At 40.3% G+C, this 20,532-nt stretch overlaps 1 protein-coding gene across 1 annotated transcript; it reads left to right on the top strand.

The window, feature by feature from the left end:
• The first annotated feature begins 1,706 nt into the window (after positions 1–1,706).
• LOC148336842 (homeobox protein aristaless-like 4) lies at positions 1,707–20,445 on the top strand. The gene is made up of 4 exons (XM_088296419.1): positions 1,707–2,171; positions 10,805–11,124; positions 16,690–16,818; positions 18,090–20,445. The coding sequence occupies exons 1-4, from the start codon at positions 1,829–1,831 to the stop codon at positions 18,408–18,410; spliced, it is 1,113 nt and encodes a 370-aa protein (XP_088152545.1). The 5' UTR covers positions 1,707–1,828; the 3' UTR covers positions 18,411–20,445.
• Positions 20,446–20,532: the final 87 nt, after the last annotated feature.

Raw genomic sequence — 20,532 nt, 5'->3', positions numbered from 1 at the left:
TGTGTGAAAATTTGTATGACACAATTAAGTTAACCATCTCTGCAGGTGGTTAGGATCACTGCATTGAAAAATGAGTCAATATACAGATTGGCACATGGAGTACAGCAAATAACATTATGTGCCAATGGAAAATAATCATGTGGTCACTACAGCTGACTATGGGCAAGAGGTGGGCTATGTCCTAAATTGGTAGCCAGGTAGTCACAGTGCACAACTATTCCCATCACAATTTCCAGTATTTAATTAACTTACTAAAATTAAAATGATATAAAATTAATTAAATATGTTGAAGCAGGAGCACCTGGAAAAAAGAAAGAAAGAAAAAAAGAAAGAAAGAAAGAAAAAAGAAAGAAAGAAAGATAGAAAGAAAGAAAGACAGAAAGAAACAAAGAAAGAAAGCAGGAAACAAAGCAAGCAGGAGAAGAATATACAAATTCATAATTGGAAGGCTCTGGTGTATGATATGTCTAAAAAAACATTGTCCTATTTATTTTTGAATCAGAGATGCAAGTCAATTTATGATTAGATGATTAAATTCCAAATATGTCCTCATTTCTTCTCTGGCACGACGGGTTTTTATACTAACACATTATTATTATTATTATTGTTATTATTATTATTATTATTATTAATAATAATAATAATAATAATAATAATAATAATAATAATAATAATAATAATAATAATAATAATAATAATAATAATAATAATAATAATATGCACTATAGTATAGTCAGTAATGTTTACTAATTAAGGGTTAGGTTCAATAACGGGTGGATTTTTTTCTGAAACGCCATAGCAGGCTTTTATAGGTAAAACTAAAAAAAAAAAAATACTTAAAAAACCTGATGCTCGAGAAGACTTTTTTTAATCAGCATCAAAAATACTTTTAAGAAAACATAAAGCAATCCCAGAATAAAATATTCTGTTTATCCGTGTAATTATACATAAGTCATCTTTTATCTCATATTGCCTTTACAAACAGTGCCCAGTTTGTTGTCCCCAAAGAGGAATGAAATTAGCAATATGTTTATTATAGTTGTCGTAGTTTGAGCTGCACATTTTGTCCCATTATAATGCTACAGTGTACATTCCAGAAAAACACATCTTTTGTAATAACTAACTTTTTTTTTCAAAACTGCAGGCTTTTGCAAGAACTTGTGAATAATAATCAGTATCACATACATTACAGTGGACAAACTGACCTCGGTGTCAAAATAGTACCGAAATAGACCTCCCGAGAAGATGCCCTTGAATCAAAATGATAACGAATGAAGTTATTGAATCCTCGTGGTGCAGATATTTGTGGGGCCCCTTGACGAGGAGCCGGTTCACGAAGCATTGCGGATGAACCATGAAATCGTGTTCCTCCCGCCATCACTCACAGGACGCGTTTGTCTCGCCACTCAATGGATGTCACGTGTCACGCCCTTTTGACAACCCCCCCCCCCCCCCACACACACACACACCCAACCCTCCGCCAATAATTTCCCCACTAATAAGGGGCCCAGCTCGTCCTTGTCACCGGCACTTGGCATACTTGGCGGGAGGTCATCCTCATCGAGTCCTTCTCTTCTCCTCCTCATCCTCAGACCTAAGGGGGGTGTTTGCTCAACGACAGTGTTCCTGGAAAAGTTCTCAATGGTTTTATAACCAAAGCCAGCTGCTGTAGGCCCATGCGTGGATGTGTGCGTGCATGCGAGCTATAGAGGAGGGGTGCGTGTGAGTGTGTGCACGCACGTGTGTACGCGTGTATGTGCAGCTTCCTTTTCCAAAGAGAGAGAGAGAGAGAGAGCGAGCGAGCGAGTTTTTCACCTTTTTTTTAGGCATGAGCGCAGAGACCTGCAGTGCATACAGCGACATGACCTCCATGGATGCATTTTATAGCCCTTCTGCAGCACAAACTCAGGACCAGCAAACGGAGCACTTCAGGACGTTCCCATCCCCCGACACCAAATACAGCCCCACTGCGTTCGTGCAGGCCCACAAAGGTCACGGGTACGGAGACAAGCCGCGGAGTCCATTCCAGCAGGAGGGCCACTCATTGGACGCCGTCTCAGCAGCCGCTCACGCTGCTTTCAGCAAATTCCACCTCTTCCACAGGTCTTCCTGTAAAACACCTCCAGAGGAAGGTGAGGGCGGACACGGCGCAGAACTCATCCCCTGCTATGGTGAGTGGGCCCCGGCTTTCTATCAAAGCAAAGCGCGCTCCCCTCGAAATGTTGGAACGCAGAGGATACTGCGGCGCGTCTCTTGAATTCGTGAAAAGTTACTTTCAAAATGCTTGCAAAATGTTTCTTCGTCGTCGTTAAACCCAGAAGATCAAATTGCCTTCATCGAATAAGCGCTCATTAAATTATTTAATCTGCATCAGTTTCAATATGTTTATGGACCCGTGATCGCAAAATTCAATTATCGCGTTTTCGGGTATTTTCGTACTTTCGTGGTGTTGCTGTCTGCCCGATTGGCCCCACTTAGATTTAATTACACCGAAATGGGCCTCGGATGAAGGGGGGAATAAAACTTTGACCTTCGTTTGAGGATGAACAGCGAGGAGCAACAGTAAAGCGACGAATCGTGGTACCAGGTAGAAAAACATCAAATATAAAAGTGACAATCAGATCGGGGGGAAGCCGTCATTATTTTATTGGTGGTAATTAAAATTGATGCTCATTTTAAAAATGATAAGAGCCGCAGATATTCTCGATAAGGAAGCAAAAAAAAATGTTTTTGTACACCCCGTTGTTAATTTACATATTTCTGAGTGTAATTTAGTTGCACAGATTGAACAAATTTGATATAAATTGATGGGATACCCTTATTTCACTCTTGCGTAAAAATGACACCTCTTCTTTCACTTTTATTGTGTGCAGTTAAATATGAGACCAAAGGGTTATTTTTTTCCAAGATCAAACCAGACGTCAGTTAACTAAACTCATAAATAAATGGACGTTTAGAAAAAGTCCACAATTTAAACATATCAATCAATATATATTTTTTTACAATTCTTAATTAATAACGGCCACAATATCATAATTTATTTGTCTTTGTGAACCTGTTTAATAGCTAATTATTAATCTGCTTTACCAGCCCTCAATCACCTGAGGCCTTTTCATTCTGAAAGAAAATCAGCTTGGTAATTGTATTTTATAATTCTAAAGATTTGCACTCACCACGTAACTTTTAATTCCAGGTTAAAATAACTTATATATATTATTATTATTATTATTATTATTATTATTATTATTATTATTATATTAAATTATTACGTCATTTTTATTAGATAAATCAACAAATCATTTATAAAGTCAACTTTTGGTGAATCGCCTGATTGCAAACATTTATAATTACTTAAAGTTCATTGTTAATTAAATTAGCTTTGCCATTGATTTTAGTCAGCCTTTTCCAGATGTTATTTCATTTTAATTATTCATTAATGTAATACTGGAGAGGGGAGCCCTCTAATGTCGTTGCACACTTGAGTACAATGACAATAAAGGGATTTCTAATTTCTAATTCTAATTCTAATGTACAGGGCCTCTTTAAGCATTAACAACCCCTGTTGAAATTGTTAAACTTAACCTTTAAAAATCACATTTAAGACCCCATCATTGCAAAATTTACAACAGGAAAACCAATAAAAACAATAAATTGTTCAACATGTTTTTTCTGTAAAATGTTCGCTTTCCCTCTGGCTTATCATTCTTTATAATACGCTTTCAAGGAAGGAAAAAAATATACTTCAACGAAATGCCCATAAAAATACTTTTTTCCAATGCCACTTTAGCTGTCATTACCAGCATCACATCCACTGAGGAAAAATGATCAGGCAAACACTAGTCTGTGTGTGTACAATTAAACTTACACTCTGGGTGCATGAGCATGTGTGCAGCAATAAAGAATGGTCAAAGTCATGCATGGAAAAGTCTCAGGGGAAGATTCCCTGTGTGCCCCGTCCCGTCTTTGTGATTCTCCAGAGACAACACGTTTCTTCGTTTGATGTGTCGGTGTCTCCCCTCTGTGTGTGACCTTTAGCTTCCTGTCTCATCTGTTTGGGGTCGCGGGCCGCTTCCCCCGCACACACACGCCAGAGAAAATCCGTTCGAGGCCCTGTAATGTCATCGCGCAGATCTTTGCAACACTTGGGCTCCAGTTTGTTATAAACATTTAACCGCAACCATATTTTCTTTAGCATTGTCAGCCATATGTAAATATGCAGAAGATCACTGTCACAGTAGTTATACTGTATTGAAAAAAATTTGAAATGAGACTTGATCATGAAAATGACTTCATTCTGTTAAATTTGAGTTTAATTTTGTTTTGAAGTTATGCATACAAAAAAAACTAATATAGTTCCATATAATCAAAAAATATTATTTTAAGGTAGAACATTTTACACCATCCGTAGGCTCATTAACTCATTCACGACCAGCCTAGTAAAAAAAAAAAAAAAGATTTTGACGTATTTATCCGTCAATGGTATTGAATGAGTTAATATGTTTAATTACTTTGAATGGTTGGATTCATCGTGTACATTTATTGATGTATACTCGACGCTTTAGAGATAAAGTTTCTCCTCGGACCTCAATTTTGGCCAATGTGGCCCTTCGCCATCTTTCAGCTGGTGCAAGCGGTCCGTTTTGCTGTCCCGTAACGGCCGTCCAAGCTGGTTGGTTGGAGCAGGCGGTAATGGGAACCAGCCACATGGCCCAGACAACTGAGACACACTTTAGTATGTCCGTGACATGAGTGGAGGTGACAAGGACTCGGGATCGTTTTACCTTTTAGTTTCAACATTGGCAGGCCAATTTGCATGAGGGCCCGCTTTGCATGGCAGGACAAGAAGCAGTCCTCAAGTCCAGACTTTTCTGTCACTTTCACAGCTGAAGATCACGTTGAGTAAAAAAAAAAAAAAACTGAAAAAAAAACTTCTAACCTGTGAATTATCATAGCCAATTTAAATGCCTTAAATGTGTTTCCATTTTTTACTTAGAGTATAGGATATGAGGTTGTTTGAGGTCTTCCTGGTGTAATTTCGTCTACAATGAAAACATTCTGAAATTGAAATAATATGAGTGAAACATTGTGCCTTACTGAACAAAATCAAAAATTTAATTGAATATTTTTAACAACTTCAGCCCATGGCATTCTAATTTTAACCAGCTCTCAGGCGTGTGCTAAAAGTGAGGGTCAGGAGAATTTTGTAATAAACGTTATAATTTGTAGGATTTTTTCTCATACTCTACTTTTTCACTTTTATAGGCCAGCTGCAAAAGAATAAACTAAAACAGTGTAAGCATGCAATAAAGTACGAGAGCACAATTTGTCCAATATAGTAAAATACAATTCATTATTAAAATACAGTATAAGGAAGCCATGGTTTCAAATAATCCCAAAACATTCTTGAATTAAAAAAACAAACAGTTTGCATCTAAAGTTGCCGAGGTTGTGGAGCGTGTCGCTGCAAGATGTGCCAGTATGAGGGTGCAGTGACACGTATGAATGTGCGTTTAACAGTAGCTCATGGGACATTGTCAGCTTGGAACATACCTTAATGTGGAACTTTTCACATGATTTCTCAGGCAATTCTCACAGGAACGCCGTACAGTCAGTCATTAATCTGCACAGTTAAGCGCCCAGCTGCAATAATAATAATTAAAATACATTTCAAACAGATACGAGCTCAGCCGTAGATGATGTAATTCGAGTTTGGTGGTGAATGAGCACCAAACACTCCCACCCTTGAAAATTGATACTCAAAGTCAAAAATGTTTGAAAGAATATCAGAGAAGATTGTTTTGTTCTTGTGACCTCCCCTCTCAGATGGAATGTTCTCTCCCCAATCAAACCACAAAAAAAAAAAAAAAAAAAAACAAGATGAAGGATGTTCATCGTTGCATGAGCCGGCGAGGGAAACATTTGGAAGAGAGACAAGGGTGAGGGTGGGTGTGCGGCAAAGAAAAAGTGTTTGAGATGTGATTTATCAGTCTTGGACTTGGTGGATTCTTTTCACAGTCTATAAACGTTACACAGCCCGCTGAGATAGATCATCTGTGCTCAGTCAGCAGAGCTGCATTTCAAAGCCAACGTCTCTCGCATGAGGAGGAGGGGGGTGAGCATTATGCTGATGTTTGCTGTCTGTGAGACATTGTGACTATTTCCGGATTTCAAGGCGGCTGCAAATTTACACCTCTTATGAAGGGGAGTGTGCACCTCATTATCCCAATATGTTTTGCATCACACTATATACACTGCTAGCCGTATTTGTCTATCTGTGCTTTCACAAAAATCAGAGAAAGTACAATGATGTATTTGGGGTACAACAGTGGTCCTAATAAAGAGTCAGGGAGACTGGCGTCCGACCTGTCGCTGAGTCCTTTAAGCAACGTGGCGCAGCTTGATGCCTTCGTGCGTATATCAATACTGTATGTCCTCTCGTAGCAAAGCAGGACATCAACGGGAGCTCTGTCTTGCCTCACAATCCTTCTTTTTCAGAATGTAAAACAAGCCCACAAAAGACAAACAAATGCTTTACTGTCCTGGAGGTCGGTCTACTTGTGGTTGTCGTTCCAATTCTGGTGTCCATTTGTTTTTGTTGTTGTTGTTTCAGTGTTTCAAATATAATAAATGATATTAATAATAAAATATTGTCCATCAGCCACAATAATGACTTAGTTGATCCATGCTGTTGTTGTTAGGGAGATCTTGGGAGGCCCAGTCATTTGCGTACACACTCTAGTCGCGGCACGCTAACTTAGCTACAAGCTTTTCCTTGGCAGGGGGCTCTGTCAATTAAACAAGCATTGGAAATATTAGTGGGCACAGCTCCATTTGCACCCAATGAAAAAAAAAAGTTCCCGTAATGCTTGTGGATTAGTGAACATTTATATGTACTATACACATTTTTGTTTGCTAATTCAATTATTAAATAACTCTCACTGCCATTCAGGTACGCAATGTGTAAGTCGGATCACATTTTCGGGTCTCACTTTCACCAAACTTCTCGCGCACCAAAGGGAAACACATTTGATTTCTGGATGAATATTGCCAGTCGAAATGTGCATTTCAATGAAGTGAGTCATCGTTTCGGGCTGTGTTGATCAGAGCCGAAGTTGGGATCCAACATGGTAATACTTTGGCACAACACGTGCTGCCTTCAAGACAATTGTTTGGAAGTCACATTTTAAGGGACGGCCCATTTTCAGCTATTGATGAAGAAACTGAGAAATATTGAAAAGTTTGGGAACTCTTTGGGCTTCCCATCTTTTTGTCTAGTCTTCTATTTGCCTGCAGTCTCCCTGGTTAATTGTAAATGCAAGGCGCCACGATACGGCTTTTGGGTGCTGGTCGGATTTTAGATTTCAAAAGTGTTGCTTGTAAATTCTCTGTTTAAGCATGATTCAGCGGAATAATCCTTGATAACTACCAATTTGTGTCATGTACGCAAGTTATGCAGCCACTTTGCCGCGATCAATTTACATTCTGTATTTTCATGTTTAGGCGCGCAAAATTAGTGTTTATCCTTGTTTTTTTTTCACATTTAGTTTAGACAGCCCTACATTTTGCATTCCGCCATGATAGCTTTTTCATAGACCAGAATCCCGATATTGATCCAGATTTGCCTTTCAACAACGCCTGCAGGCCAAGTAGGAGCAAGTATGAATGCGTGCTTTAGCTGCCATGGCATCTTGGGCAGATAGGTCCCGGAAGCTAATAAAAGTTTGCTTTCAAACAACGAGTGTAACCGAAAAGCCTTTGGATGCAATTCATTTTTTCTCCTGACAACCAGAGGTACCCTCTCCCGTAAACAAGATAAAGCCTGTCAACTATCTTGGAATTGTTGTAATAGTATATTGTCAATGGCGTAAAAAATAAATAAAATAAATGATGATGTGTGGCACAAATATTCACATAGTCTTCTCAGAGCTACTGGAACATGTGCTCTTGTACAGCTGTGAGTCAAATCATTATTTTATGGCTGTACTGGTTGGACTCGTCATGTGTTGCTACACACAGACGCGCAGGTGTAGGCTGAAGATGAACTGATGGCCTCGTAATAATTTAGAGGGAGGACCGGGTTTGTTGTACTCTGAGACATGATAAAAGTTTCCATGTGCCGCAAGATTCATTTTCCCGTTGTGGAAAGAGAACCTTTCGAGAAAGCGCATTACCTCCTTCACTGCCAAACTGCAACATGAACAGTAGTCTTTTATCAGTTAGTGGTCATTACTCACGAACCTGACAGGTCTGACGTTGTGGCGACTCAAGTGTAAGTATCAGTCAGAGAAACATGATGATCTCGACATGGAGTGTTTAAGCTGGAATTTTAAAATGGTGGTCTTTCAGGACTGACACGATGGATGAGTCATAGACATGGAGCAATGCTGTGGCCTGCAGGAACCCCCAGAGGGTGTTGTGTCACCAAAATTACGCGGCTATGGAAACAGAAGGGCTCTTGTATTTTTTTGTCAAATCCTAGAAAAGTCTGGCCTTGGATTATTGAGAAAAATCAATTACTTGATTGCTTTTGTGATTGTGCACGCTATGCATCACTTTGATTTATTAACAGCATGTTTGAGTTACTCGCTTAGAAATAAGCATTGTTTAGTTCTGTGGTAGTTGACATGGAGGACTAGTACTTAGCATCATTGTTCTGAGGTTCTGGGTTAAAAATCTCAGCTCATGTCTTCCTGTATGGCATTGTCATGTTCACTCCATGTTTGTGTGGCTTTTCTTCCTCTCTCGTTACAAACGCATGCTTGGTGACTTGTCCATGTAAATGGTTGAATGGTTGTTTATTGAGATGTTCCATGTGATTGATTGGCAACCGGTGTCGGGTCCATGATTGGATGGATTCATCTTCTGCGCAAAGTGTTCCATTTCACTTTTTAACAAGCTTGCTATCTCATCTGCCTGAGGTAACACACAGGACGAGGAATCACTTGGAACAAAATTGTCCAATCCAAAAGGCATCATGTTTTGCAGCAAAATATTGCAATATGAACAGCAAGCATGGTTAAAATCACGGAACCACTTCATCTTACATTTTAGTAACCTGTCATGCTTGTCGGTTTTGGGTCAGTGTGCGTATGTGACCGAGATCCCACATGAATGCAAACGTCTGGTTTGTTACGCGGAGAGTCCTCAACGGATCACCTCAGAAGGTTTTGCATGTATGTTAGCAACGGGTCATTAAAGAGCACCAGGACTCCCCCAAAACCACTTTCAGCTCTCCCACGCTCTGCTTTTGGAGATCACATCCAAAAATGAGTAAGACACTAGATCACTTTGATGGACACTGTAGGACAGATTGCCATGAAGATTTATTAGCGCAGATCTGTCTGAGGTTTTAAAATTCACATGCTGCAATGCCACTAAGTGTGTGTGTTTAGTTTCTTGTAGCCAGAAACAACATCTCTGCAAATTAAGCATGACAGTCCAGGTGACGCTGCATGGCAGATAACCACCATCTCTGAATCTTTACATACATTTTGATTACTATAAAAGCTGCCACTTTATATCACGTTGAACTGCAGCCACAGTGTCCGTACCTCAGTGCGTTCTAGAATGACGAATGGAGAAGTTCTAAAGTTGATCCCATCCATCATTTATCACGCATGCAGCCGGGAAAACTTTTCACATTAACACTTTAAGCCAACAAACTTTGCAACTAAAGACCTAGAAATGGATTTGCCTCACCTTGTCATAATACTGCAATTGAATTATGGGCCATGCAAATCTGCCAAGTGGTTGTCATGTCAAGTACTTCAGAGGCACAATGGAAATGTTCAGTGGGTGCCAGTGGTGGTAAAGTTCAAATTTCAGAACGTTCGCTCAATTATATTCGGGTTTAAATGCAAAGTGATGCAAAGAGCTCGTGCAGTCGAGTAAAACACGTGTCCAAGCTACTGTGGCAACAGAAAATGTAACATTTTGTTTGTTTTGTTTTAATGAACAATCCGATTTAACATTATTGCGGCTGTTCTTTCAATAGTTTAGAAATGCATTGCAGAATGATGAGACGTTAACTTTCAACAATATAATTGCTTTCAACTCAGCACATTTATACACTAAAAATTCTAAACCACAATAATAAATATGCAGTATTGTGAATCAAATGGAACATGATGATATTTTTAAATTGTCAATATAACTTATATTGGATCCCATTAGACTTCGCAGTTGCCTCTTTTCACTCTCTTGCTTCATAAAACCATTTATGTTTCTCAGTGGCACACACACACACTGAAAAAGAAAACACTTGATTATAAAGTAGTAAAATGCTATCACTCACAATTGCATACCGGCCCACTTTTTTTCCAATATCATTTGAATCAAGAAAATGTAAACAAAAGATTAATCAATCAAGCAAGCATCTTGCATGAGGCTAATAAAAGAAACTATTATACGAGAGACATGATAATGGGTCATAAAGCACTACAGTGTAATGGGCATTTCATGAGAGGTTGTTAAATTAGGCCTCATTGGCACAAATAATTTGATTAATTAGGTGACTTGAGCTAGGCCTTTGTGTGACCTTTCCTGGCTCAGCAGCTTCCGATCACAAATATCTTGTTGCAACCAGATTTGACCTTCTTCTGCATATTACTCCACAACTGTGATCTTCCTGGCATTCATGAAATAGTCCAACTGCAAATATGTAGTCTTTTGTTCGAATAAAATAGCGAGCATTAAGGACAAAATGAGCGGCTGAGGGATTCTCACAGTCTTTTGTACATTATCGCTAATTCCCATAAATATCCACAAATACTTACAAGTGCTTCATCGCCTGTCTGTCTTCTAGGTAAAAACAGTTCAAACCTGACGGATTCTGACTTGACTCCACTCTCCGATCATCCAACAATGGACGCCAGCTACCTGGCTGTGAAGGATCAAGGTGTCAATGTGACATCTGATAGGCCGTCAGGTGTTGATTTAGCCAACCCGCATGACAAGGGTGATATTAGTGAGAGCAACAAGGGCAAGAAGAGGCGCAATCGTACCACCTTCACCAGCTACCAGCTGGAGGAGCTGGAAAAGGTCTTTCAGAAGACGCACTATCCAGATGTTTACGCACGTGAGCAGCTGGCACTACGGACGGACCTGACTGAAGCACGTGTGCAAGTAAGACAAACACACACACACACACTATATATATATATATATATATATATATATATATATATATATATATATATATATATATTGATACTTTTTTGTCAACGAAATGTTTACCAAGATACCAATCATTTTAATATTAGAGGTACAGATTACCGACTCAAATAAAAAAATTTTTTTTTGCTTTGTTAGACCCTACTTCCAGAGGTCACATAATGTTTCGCTTTAAGACTAAATGAAGCCATCTATATTTCCTCTCCTGCACTGTGCGCTGTACTGTTGTGGAGGTCATTCTTTTTGTTGAATTTTACAGTAATGATAGACGTGGCTGTTTGAATCCATATAGCTGGTATGGAATCAATTCCCACTCAGTGGACCAATCACAATCACTTCGTGAGTGCTTGACAATCATTCCAGGGTGAGTCCGCTTTTCATCAATTGGGATAGGCTTCAAATTTCCTGTGACCATGAACAGGATATGCTGGTGAATAGATGGATGAATGTTTAGGAAGTTTGACCCTGATCTGCTTGGATAGTGTTGAAGCGTTGGCGTTGTGACGATTGGATGGTGCTAGCTGTACACTGCAAAAACTGGGGAGTGATATTCACGTGAAAAATCCGAGTTTTTTTTCAATCAGAAATTTTTGTCATTTTTTTTTTAGTTTGGAGTAAGTTTTACAAGTTTATTAAATAAAAAAAAAAAGGTTAAAGTGTTTTGTTTCTTTTTTTTTTTTTTTTTTACACAGAACACAGCAAATTTCATACACAAGGCAACTCAATGCAGTGGAGTATCAAACTCACAACCTCCAGGTTGTGGGACAACCTGCACACTACATCAGAGCCATGCCTACTGTGTATTAGTATTTTACTGGTGTCAGGTGGAGACCTTGGAATACTACAAAACGGAATGTTTTTGGTCTCCTTTTGGCAATATAGCAACACGTACACACATATAATAGGAGAGCCACGGCTCAGGCATAGAGTGGCTGGCACCTTATCTGGTGGTTGTGGGTTCAATCCTCAATGACATTGAGTTACCTTGTGTATGAAATGTGCTATCTAAAGAAAAAAAAGAAACTTCCCTTGTGTGGCATTTTTTTAAATCAATAAACGACTTAAATTGACTCAAAAACTCTTGTAAAATGTACTTGGAATGTCAGAGTGAAAAAACTCTACTAGATTTTTTTTTTCGAGTAAATAAATATTCTTCTCTACTTTTGGCTTCCTCGATCAGGATTTTCTGGAGAAAATCCTGTTTCAAACCCTTGCTGACACACCCCAGGAATTCACCAGGAATGTAGAGCATGTCAACAGATATAGGATGAGAGGAAGTTGGCAAATTTGGAAAGTGGGCAAAAAGTGGGAAAGATCTGTTCTTTTGGTATCCTCAACTTTTCTCAAAATATAAACGTGAAAAATGTGCAATCCTCGGCGGGATGAGGAATTGGAAGAACATCAGCTCGTGGTCCTTCAACATCTGCAGTCCTGCACAGATAACGTCAGTCACAGAAAAACGCCAGACATTTATCTGGTAATGTGGGAGTGGGGGAGGCCAGGGGGCCCCGGGGGCTGACGCTTTGGTTTTTCTGGGCCTCACATGTTGTGTTTTTGGAGAACACACTTTCATCATCAGCATATGAGGAGATGAGCTCAACTGTGCTGTGTTTTGATGGTGGTCAGCGGCACGTCCGTAAACATCCTTTCCTTGAACGCCAAGTTTGCCTCCCACCCCCCAAATCCTGAGCCTGAAACATCCAGTCACTATTTGGACCACTTTGCATACAATCTGCTGCTGATGCTTTAAAGCATTCCAGCACATTTCTGTTCGATTGCACCACTCCTATGTAGTGTACGTGCACATCTGCGTGTCTGTGTGTGCGTGTGTGCTGCAGACAAGCTAAGCCTTTGGATTTTCTTTGTTTTTCTTTCATTAACATCCTGTTCAAACAAGAATGTGTCCCCGCTGTGGTCTCCTGGGTAGAGGTGTGAAACAAAAGCCTGGAGCAAGGTAGCGATTGATATTTCACCCCATGTCGGACTTGTGCGAAGACAATGCTTTGCACTCGCTAATGAAAAAAAACCACATTTGATTTTTGGCTACCCATTGGCCGCAAGAGTAAGATCACAACCGATCTTGGAGAAGGACGTGCAGCAACAGTGAAACACCGGAAATGTGTGCAGCCGCAGGGTTATAACTCAACCCCGAGGCTTCGAAGGTCGCGCTGAGGCTCACAGAGTCACAGAGTCGAGCGCCTCACATGGCTCCGACTTTTACAGCCTTCGGCTCTCCCAGCGGCCCTCTTAAACACTCACGGTAAAAAGATAAAAGGACCGAGAAGCCTCGTCAGCCGCTCTGTGCTCCATTCACGACATTCGCACGCAAAAAGAACCGCAGCTCATGAATGGAGAGTCTCAAGCGGGAACCTTTATGGTATTGGTTTGAACATTAGAGTTTTAAAACAACTTGTTAAACCCGATTTGACAAAAAGGGTTAAATCCATCTCCAAGGAGGCTGACCTGTAATCCTGACCATAAAGTACTTTTAATGAAAGAAGTAGGATCTCGTCTGAAGTTGTTTGCTTTCTCTGTCTCCGGCTTTCAAAGGGCGAAAGTGAGTTCAGATTGGAGTCATATGCAGAGCCGATACATAGAAGGGCCACGGATCAAAGGTCAGGGGTTCCAACAACATCACGTCTCTCAGATTCTCCATCCTGTCAGTCTGGGGAGCTCAGAGAGCATAAAAAAAAAGGAACTAATGTCTTTTGTTGTATAAAATAAAGCAGATGAGATATTCTTGTCTCATACATTTTAATGTATTATTATTATTATTATTTAGTTATTTGTTTGCATTTTGGCAGTTCAACCAAATATTTGAATATCGGATATTCAGGAAGCACCGTGGACTAATGGTTACCACTACTGCCCTACAGTTCGGAGGTTCTGTGTTCAAATCGCTACACCGTAGACTGTGTGAAGTTTCTATGTACTCCCTTAGTTAGCAAGGCAAAGCTGCTTTATTTATTGAACACATTTCCCACACAAGGCAACTCAATATGTTTTAGACAACAGAACAAGAATTTACATTCAGAAGCAATGCGGAAAAAACTAAAGTAGCTTACACAAATTACAAAAAAAATTTACATTTAAATACATTAACAGAAAACTTTTGAAACATTTATAGGTAAAGAAAAGGTTTCTAAAAATACTAAAAGAAAAAAATGAATCAAAAACGCTTAGAAGACCTTATGTAATCCAAGGTATGGGGAAAAAAAACATGCAACATTTAGCCGAGATTTAAAAGCATTTCCACTCTGGGCTTTTGTCATCTTATTACGTTTGCATGCAGCATAACAGCTAAGTGCAGTTTCACCATGTTTACTTTCAACTCCACTAATCGATCCAAGTCTGCAGATCTCAGAGCAAGAGGAGTGGTTTCGTGAGATTCACAAATGACGTGCATCAGGACCATATATATATATATATATATATATATATATATATATATACAAAAATTCTTCCCCCAAAATTATAATAATTAACGGCTTAACACAAAGACAATATTCACCATCGAACAAAATTTAAATCTTGCATAAGAAACATTTGGAATGGACAAATTGGGACTCTCTTTGTGATATTGAATCACTGAAATGAATTCACTTTCATGGAAAATTTGAATTTTAATGTAGCTTAATAAACAGTATATACACGTTTACAAGGAGACAATAAAACAAACATCGCTGTCAGATGCATTATTGTGTACCACAAGCACAATAATAATTATCCATTACTACCACTTTCAATGAAAATTGACTATTGTTAACTTTGTTAAGGCTGTTGTTGTTGTTTCATATACACGTGTGCCTAATGGTGCGATTAGTTAATGTATTTGGGGAGTAAAACAGCGCAAACGTACATTTAATGAACCACAACACTGGTCCAAAGTGTTTCCGTCATATTAAGGGTACTTTGAGGGTGTTGGAAAACTGAAGCCAGGCTCAGCCTCGGATTTCTTTTCAGCTGACATGAGTGACAGCGGAGGCGGGTTATCAATCCTCCAAGCTGCTCTCAGACTTCAAAGTGTTCCTGGGCCCGTACAGCTCTCCTGCTGGGACCTGTTTGGCATTTCTCCGCTCGCTCGCTCTCTCGAGCTGGAACATAAATAAAGCCTCATTGAGAGTCCAGCAGCTACTTAAGCTGTCAAGGTCTTTACCAATTACTGTCACGACACAGTGTGTGAAACATGCAAATACATTCTCTCTTCATAATAACCAACAGATTGAACTGGGCCAATTGAGCAGATTAGGACGCTCTATGAACGACATGAATCATCTTGCATTAAGAAAAAGGTCTAAAACCGGTCCTTGGAACAGTTAAAGTGTATCAGCGCAGTCTTGTTACGCTTGAAGGCTGAGTAAGAAAGCACCGAGGAAGACATCTGCTGTGCTTCTGTAATTTATGCAGCGACGGTATCTGAACGCCAGGAAGCTTTAGGCTACAGGAAATTAAAAAGGAAAATGCAAACAAAGCTGTGTCGCAATGCCATCTCACGTTTCAATTTTCCCATTATTGCCTTCTAATCTTAGCGCAGTGTACATGAAAAGAGCTGATAGGTGAAACACAAGAAGCTCACATGGGGCCAGACACGTTGTGCGCTAATCAATCCAGCGGTGGGACCGGTGTCACGCCTTCAGCCAGTGTGATGTCACTCAACACACTGATGCTTTCATTACACGGCAGTTTTAAGTCCAAACGTCAAATATGATTACAGCAAACATGAGGCTCTCAGCGCTTGTCACATTGCAAATAAGCAAAGGTGAACTGAGAGAGATCTGTTTACATTTTGTCGTATAAGTGAAGGTTGTTTAGAAAACCCGCATACCCATTTTGCCAGCACTTTGCAATGTTTTTTTTCTTATTATTTCTTTTTAGTGAAATATTTTCCTAAAACAAGTGCTTGTCTGCCACAAAAGTTGGGGTCCAAGCTTTTAGGTTAGTTTTTAGGCTTACCTGCAGAGAAGATGCTTATTCATACAACAACATCCTACTTTTTTTTTTTTTTAAACCAGTACCACCTATCCATTCATCCATTTTCAATTCCGCTTGTCTTCATTAAGGTTGCAGGGGAGCTAGCGCTTGTCCCAGCTGACTTTTGGACTTTGGGAGAGAGGCAGGATACCTCCTGGACACGTTGCCTGCCAGTTGCAGGGCAACCAGTCACACACACACACTCATTAGTCAGCAATGAATCTAACATGTATGTTTTGGGAGTGCGGGCGGCGCACAAAGGAGAACATTGCCACATCCACTCAGGAGGCCCTGAGCTGAGATTGGAACCATCGATTTTTGAGGGCGATGTGCTAACCAATAAACCACCATGTTGCCCTGTGACCAAATCAGTATATTCATCTTTACAATAATAAGTACATACATGTGCTTTTCTGTGGGATTTTTTTTTTTTAATAACGTTTTTCATTCTTTTGCCATTCTTGCCCTATAAAGTGATGCATCTTACAAAAAAGTGTTTAGTGCCTTACCTGGACTGAATGAAGATGTCATGCGTCCTCTGTTTAGGTGTGGTTCCAGAACCGGCGGGCCAAATGGAGAAAGAGAGAGCGTTTTGGTCAGATGCAGCAGGTTCGAACACACTTCTCCACAGCTTACGAGCTGCCACTGCTGACACGTCCCGAGAGTTACGCACAGGTAGTGCAATGTTTGATGTGTACACATTGATGACGTGTGAATAAAAAAGGATAATAGAGCCCAAACTTCCTTCACAGGTTCTTGGGGGACAAAGGTCCCGATATGACATTTTGAGGTTGCGAATGGCGTGCGGAGAAAGAATACATGTCACACTCTGTTTCCGTTATTGTTGTTTTTCATTTTTGTTCATTGGTCTATCTAGACATTTATGGTCTTTAGTGTTGTTTTTTAACTTGACTATTTACTTACTTTCACTCACTATTTACTTTGAGGAACATGCCATGCAGGAATCTTCCACTGAAAGCACACCACAAATCCATAACAAGATCACTACACAATGCATGCCTCAAATTTGTCATCCCTATTTCCTAAAAAGTTTCCGTTTATAGTATATTCACCGTACATGCAGGTAAACTTCCAAAAGGGAAAGACTGTCATACAATTCAGACAAAAGTCACTCACTTTTGTTAAGAAAACGAGAAACACAAAAAGGACATTATTACTTTTCCGGTAGTGCCCTCATTTCAGTTCAAGCGATCACATTATTTTTCAGTCAATTAATGTGGATTCTAATAAGGCATCTTAGGTTGGTCATAGAGTACAGCGTATTCCAACAAAACACAGAGAATATTGTGACGTTCATAAATTGGAATAGCATAACTCAAACATTTACTGTAAACTTATGGAAACTGTTCCTTCCATCTGGCTTCCATCTGTGTTCAGCGGTGGGCCGAGCATTTGGTGGCAGGGCCTTCAGCGGGGTTAACCTCACTTCCACCGCTTTATACGATCGGTATCACGTCACGTGTTGAAGAAACCAGCAATACAATAAAGAAACATAACATAACAGCAAAAGGGCAATTTAGAATTCATCTACTCACGTAACAAAAACATTGAAGATTTAAATAAAATACATCAGACTCACCACAGAGGCTAATTATTAATATATCAAATTATTTTTCGCAGATGGCTAAATAGACATGATTTCCTAGTCAAAGGTTGTGCTTTGACCAACCAATCCGTGAATGGAAAACTGCTGATGTCATATTGGACCATCTTGCACAGAAGACGAAATCTGATTGGACAAAAAAAGGGCTAAAGACCACCTGTATGACAAAAACTGCTGTTAAGAGAGAAACTACAAAATGAATAGAATCGACTTTTGGAAACTCAGTCAATAAAATTCCACATCTTAGAATTCAGGTTGTTGTGCAAGATTTTTCCAGTCATTGCGACATATAAATTGTTGATTTGCCGTCCTTTTGTTTTAGATACAGAACCCATCCTGGATTAGCGGCAGCAGCGCGGCATCACCTGTGCCAGGCTGCGTGGTGCCCTGTGACACGGTGACCCCCTGCATGACCCCTCACCCCCACTCGGCCAGCGGGGTGTCTGAGTTCCTGGGTGTTCCGAGCCCCGGAGGTCACATGGGCCAGGCTCATATGGGCAGCCTGTTTGGAGGATCTCCCGGCATGGCCACGGGGCTCAACGCGTACGATCTCAACATGGACCCTGACCGCAAGTCGTCCAGCATCGCCTCCCTGCGCATGAAAGCAAAAGAGCACAGTGCGGCCATATCTTGGGCCTCGTGATGCCGAAGGGGACTGTCTTTATCTCCCCTCTGATGTCGGAGCCGAGCTGAAGTGGGCTAAAGGCGCACAAATTCAAATCTGCGGGCACCAGTGACTACTTTCATGAAGGCTGCAGACAAATGCAAATGCTAAAGCAATTCGGAAAGACTTGAAGACCCCAGAGGGGACGAGGAGACTTTGTGGAGTGGGAGATGGCTCTGTGTGGTTAAAGTGCAGTATTGGTGATGTTTTTTTTTTATATTTTATTTTAAACTAATTCATGCACTTATTTGCTAAAATACAGGAACGTTGGTTTATACAAAGCTTTCAATGAGTTCAAGGTGCTCTAACTTTACTATTTAAAACTTTCAAGTTATTTTTTTGTTGTTGGATTTGCTTTCAAATGAAGCATCTATACAGGCTGAATTTCAAATGTAATTTAAAAACCATAGCTGCAAACAGCTGGATTGAAACATTTTTAAACAATCAGTGTGGATTTCAGACATTGTCTTCTGTTAAACCATCCTGCCAAAGGAACATCTTTGCTGTGTGGGCGGGGCCTCCATCCAAACAATGCTCGCTCTGTTTCAATGTTGACAGCCATCTTTGAAAAGAAGAACCTGTTTGTAGATTGCAAAACAGCAAAAAAATACTTCCAAATTATTATTATTTTTTTTTTTTTTACACCAAACTGATGTTTGGCAGCAGAAACTAAAGAGTTATAATGCAACCATGGCCTTTTATGTTAAGTTACGTTTTTTTATTTTTGAAATGAAGGATGTCATTGGAGAGCAATGCAAAGAAACGGAGCGATGTTGCTCTCCTGTGAAAAATCAGGTTCTTCCACAGCGGACAATATTTAAGTATGTCTTTCAATTCGGAGCAGCTCTTTACTTCCATGCTACCCTCTATGCTCCTTATTTACTTTCATCCAACATGGTTGCCTCATGTCCACCGTGGGAAGTCTTATTATTCCCCCAGATGCCTGAGGACAGAAATAGCTGACGCCATTTACACTGCTAAATCACTAACACGATTTCAGGTACGTTCTTTAGTCGCAATAGTTGCATGGTACCAGCGCATGAAAGCCGATACCTTGTCGAAGCGCTTTGGGCACAGTAACCGTTGAAAATCTACTAAATAGGAACCACATTCACGCTCCTGCTCTGCAGGTGAAAGAAGTGTAGTGGAGGCTATAATCTGTCAGCAGAGCACGTCACACTGGACTTGTCCAAATTACATCCAGTTTTACCCCTTGCTCCAAATCCAAATCATATGCTGGACATAATCTGGACTGAATAGTCCATATATCAAAAGTGAGAGGATTGGCTCGGATATGTGGACATGGGGCCCCCTTCACTCGCTGAGGGCTTGGGTGGAGGGTTTCTGCTGTGTTCCGGTGTTCTGGGAAAAGGACAGTGCACACAGCTGTGCTCAGGGGCTAAATGCAAAACAAACATGCCTCACACATGCTTCCCCCTCAGCTGTCATGTCTCTGCTTTCAAAGAAGCTCCCTCCCACCCCCTCACGCCGATGCTCTTCGCACAACATGTCCAACGGTCCAAATCTGCAGCCCCGTCGCAGAATTCTTTGGCTCAGGGTCGAGGCGCAGCGAACCCAGGAAGGATTTTTAATTAACACTGAGCCTTGGGGAGCCAGCGGGATCGCGTGTCAGGACAGACACACCCGACTGTCTTTGGGCTGCACAGCGTCCACAGACAGAGACTATGTAGACATAAAGTTATGTTATAATACTCGCGTTCACAATCGACCCGTTCATGTTGGATCAACACGTCTACGTCTAGGCTGTCTATATCCTCCTAAGGGAACATCGAGCATGAGTTGATGGGTGATGCCATGCCTTCATTTGGCCTCCTTTTCGAATACTACTGAAGTCATGAATCAGTACGGGAGGATTTGTATTATAATGTGTGCATGAAAATGCTAAGGGAGTCTTGGAAATGATCCGGTTTTTTTTGCTTATCAAGTATTTGTGTTTGTTCCCCTTCTATACGTTTATGTAATTGCTGTAGCTTTAAGCTATCGTTGAAAGCAAGATGGGTGTGATGTTTTTGTGTGATTAAAGTACAATAAGTTATTGTAACTCTTTTTTCATCTGTCCTGCAAATTAATCTAATACACT

The sequence above is a fragment of the Idiotropiscis lumnitzeri genome, chromosome 5 (assembly GCF_059441095.1).
Source record: "Idiotropiscis lumnitzeri isolate Australia: NSW breed Sydney's pygmy pipehorse chromosome 5, RoL_Ilum_1.0, whole genome shotgun sequence".
Lineage (NCBI taxonomy): Eukaryota > Metazoa > Chordata > Actinopteri > Syngnathiformes > Syngnathidae > Idiotropiscis > Idiotropiscis lumnitzeri.
Note: the sequence above shows the minus strand (reverse complement) of the source record. Positions and strands in the feature narration are given on the sequence as shown.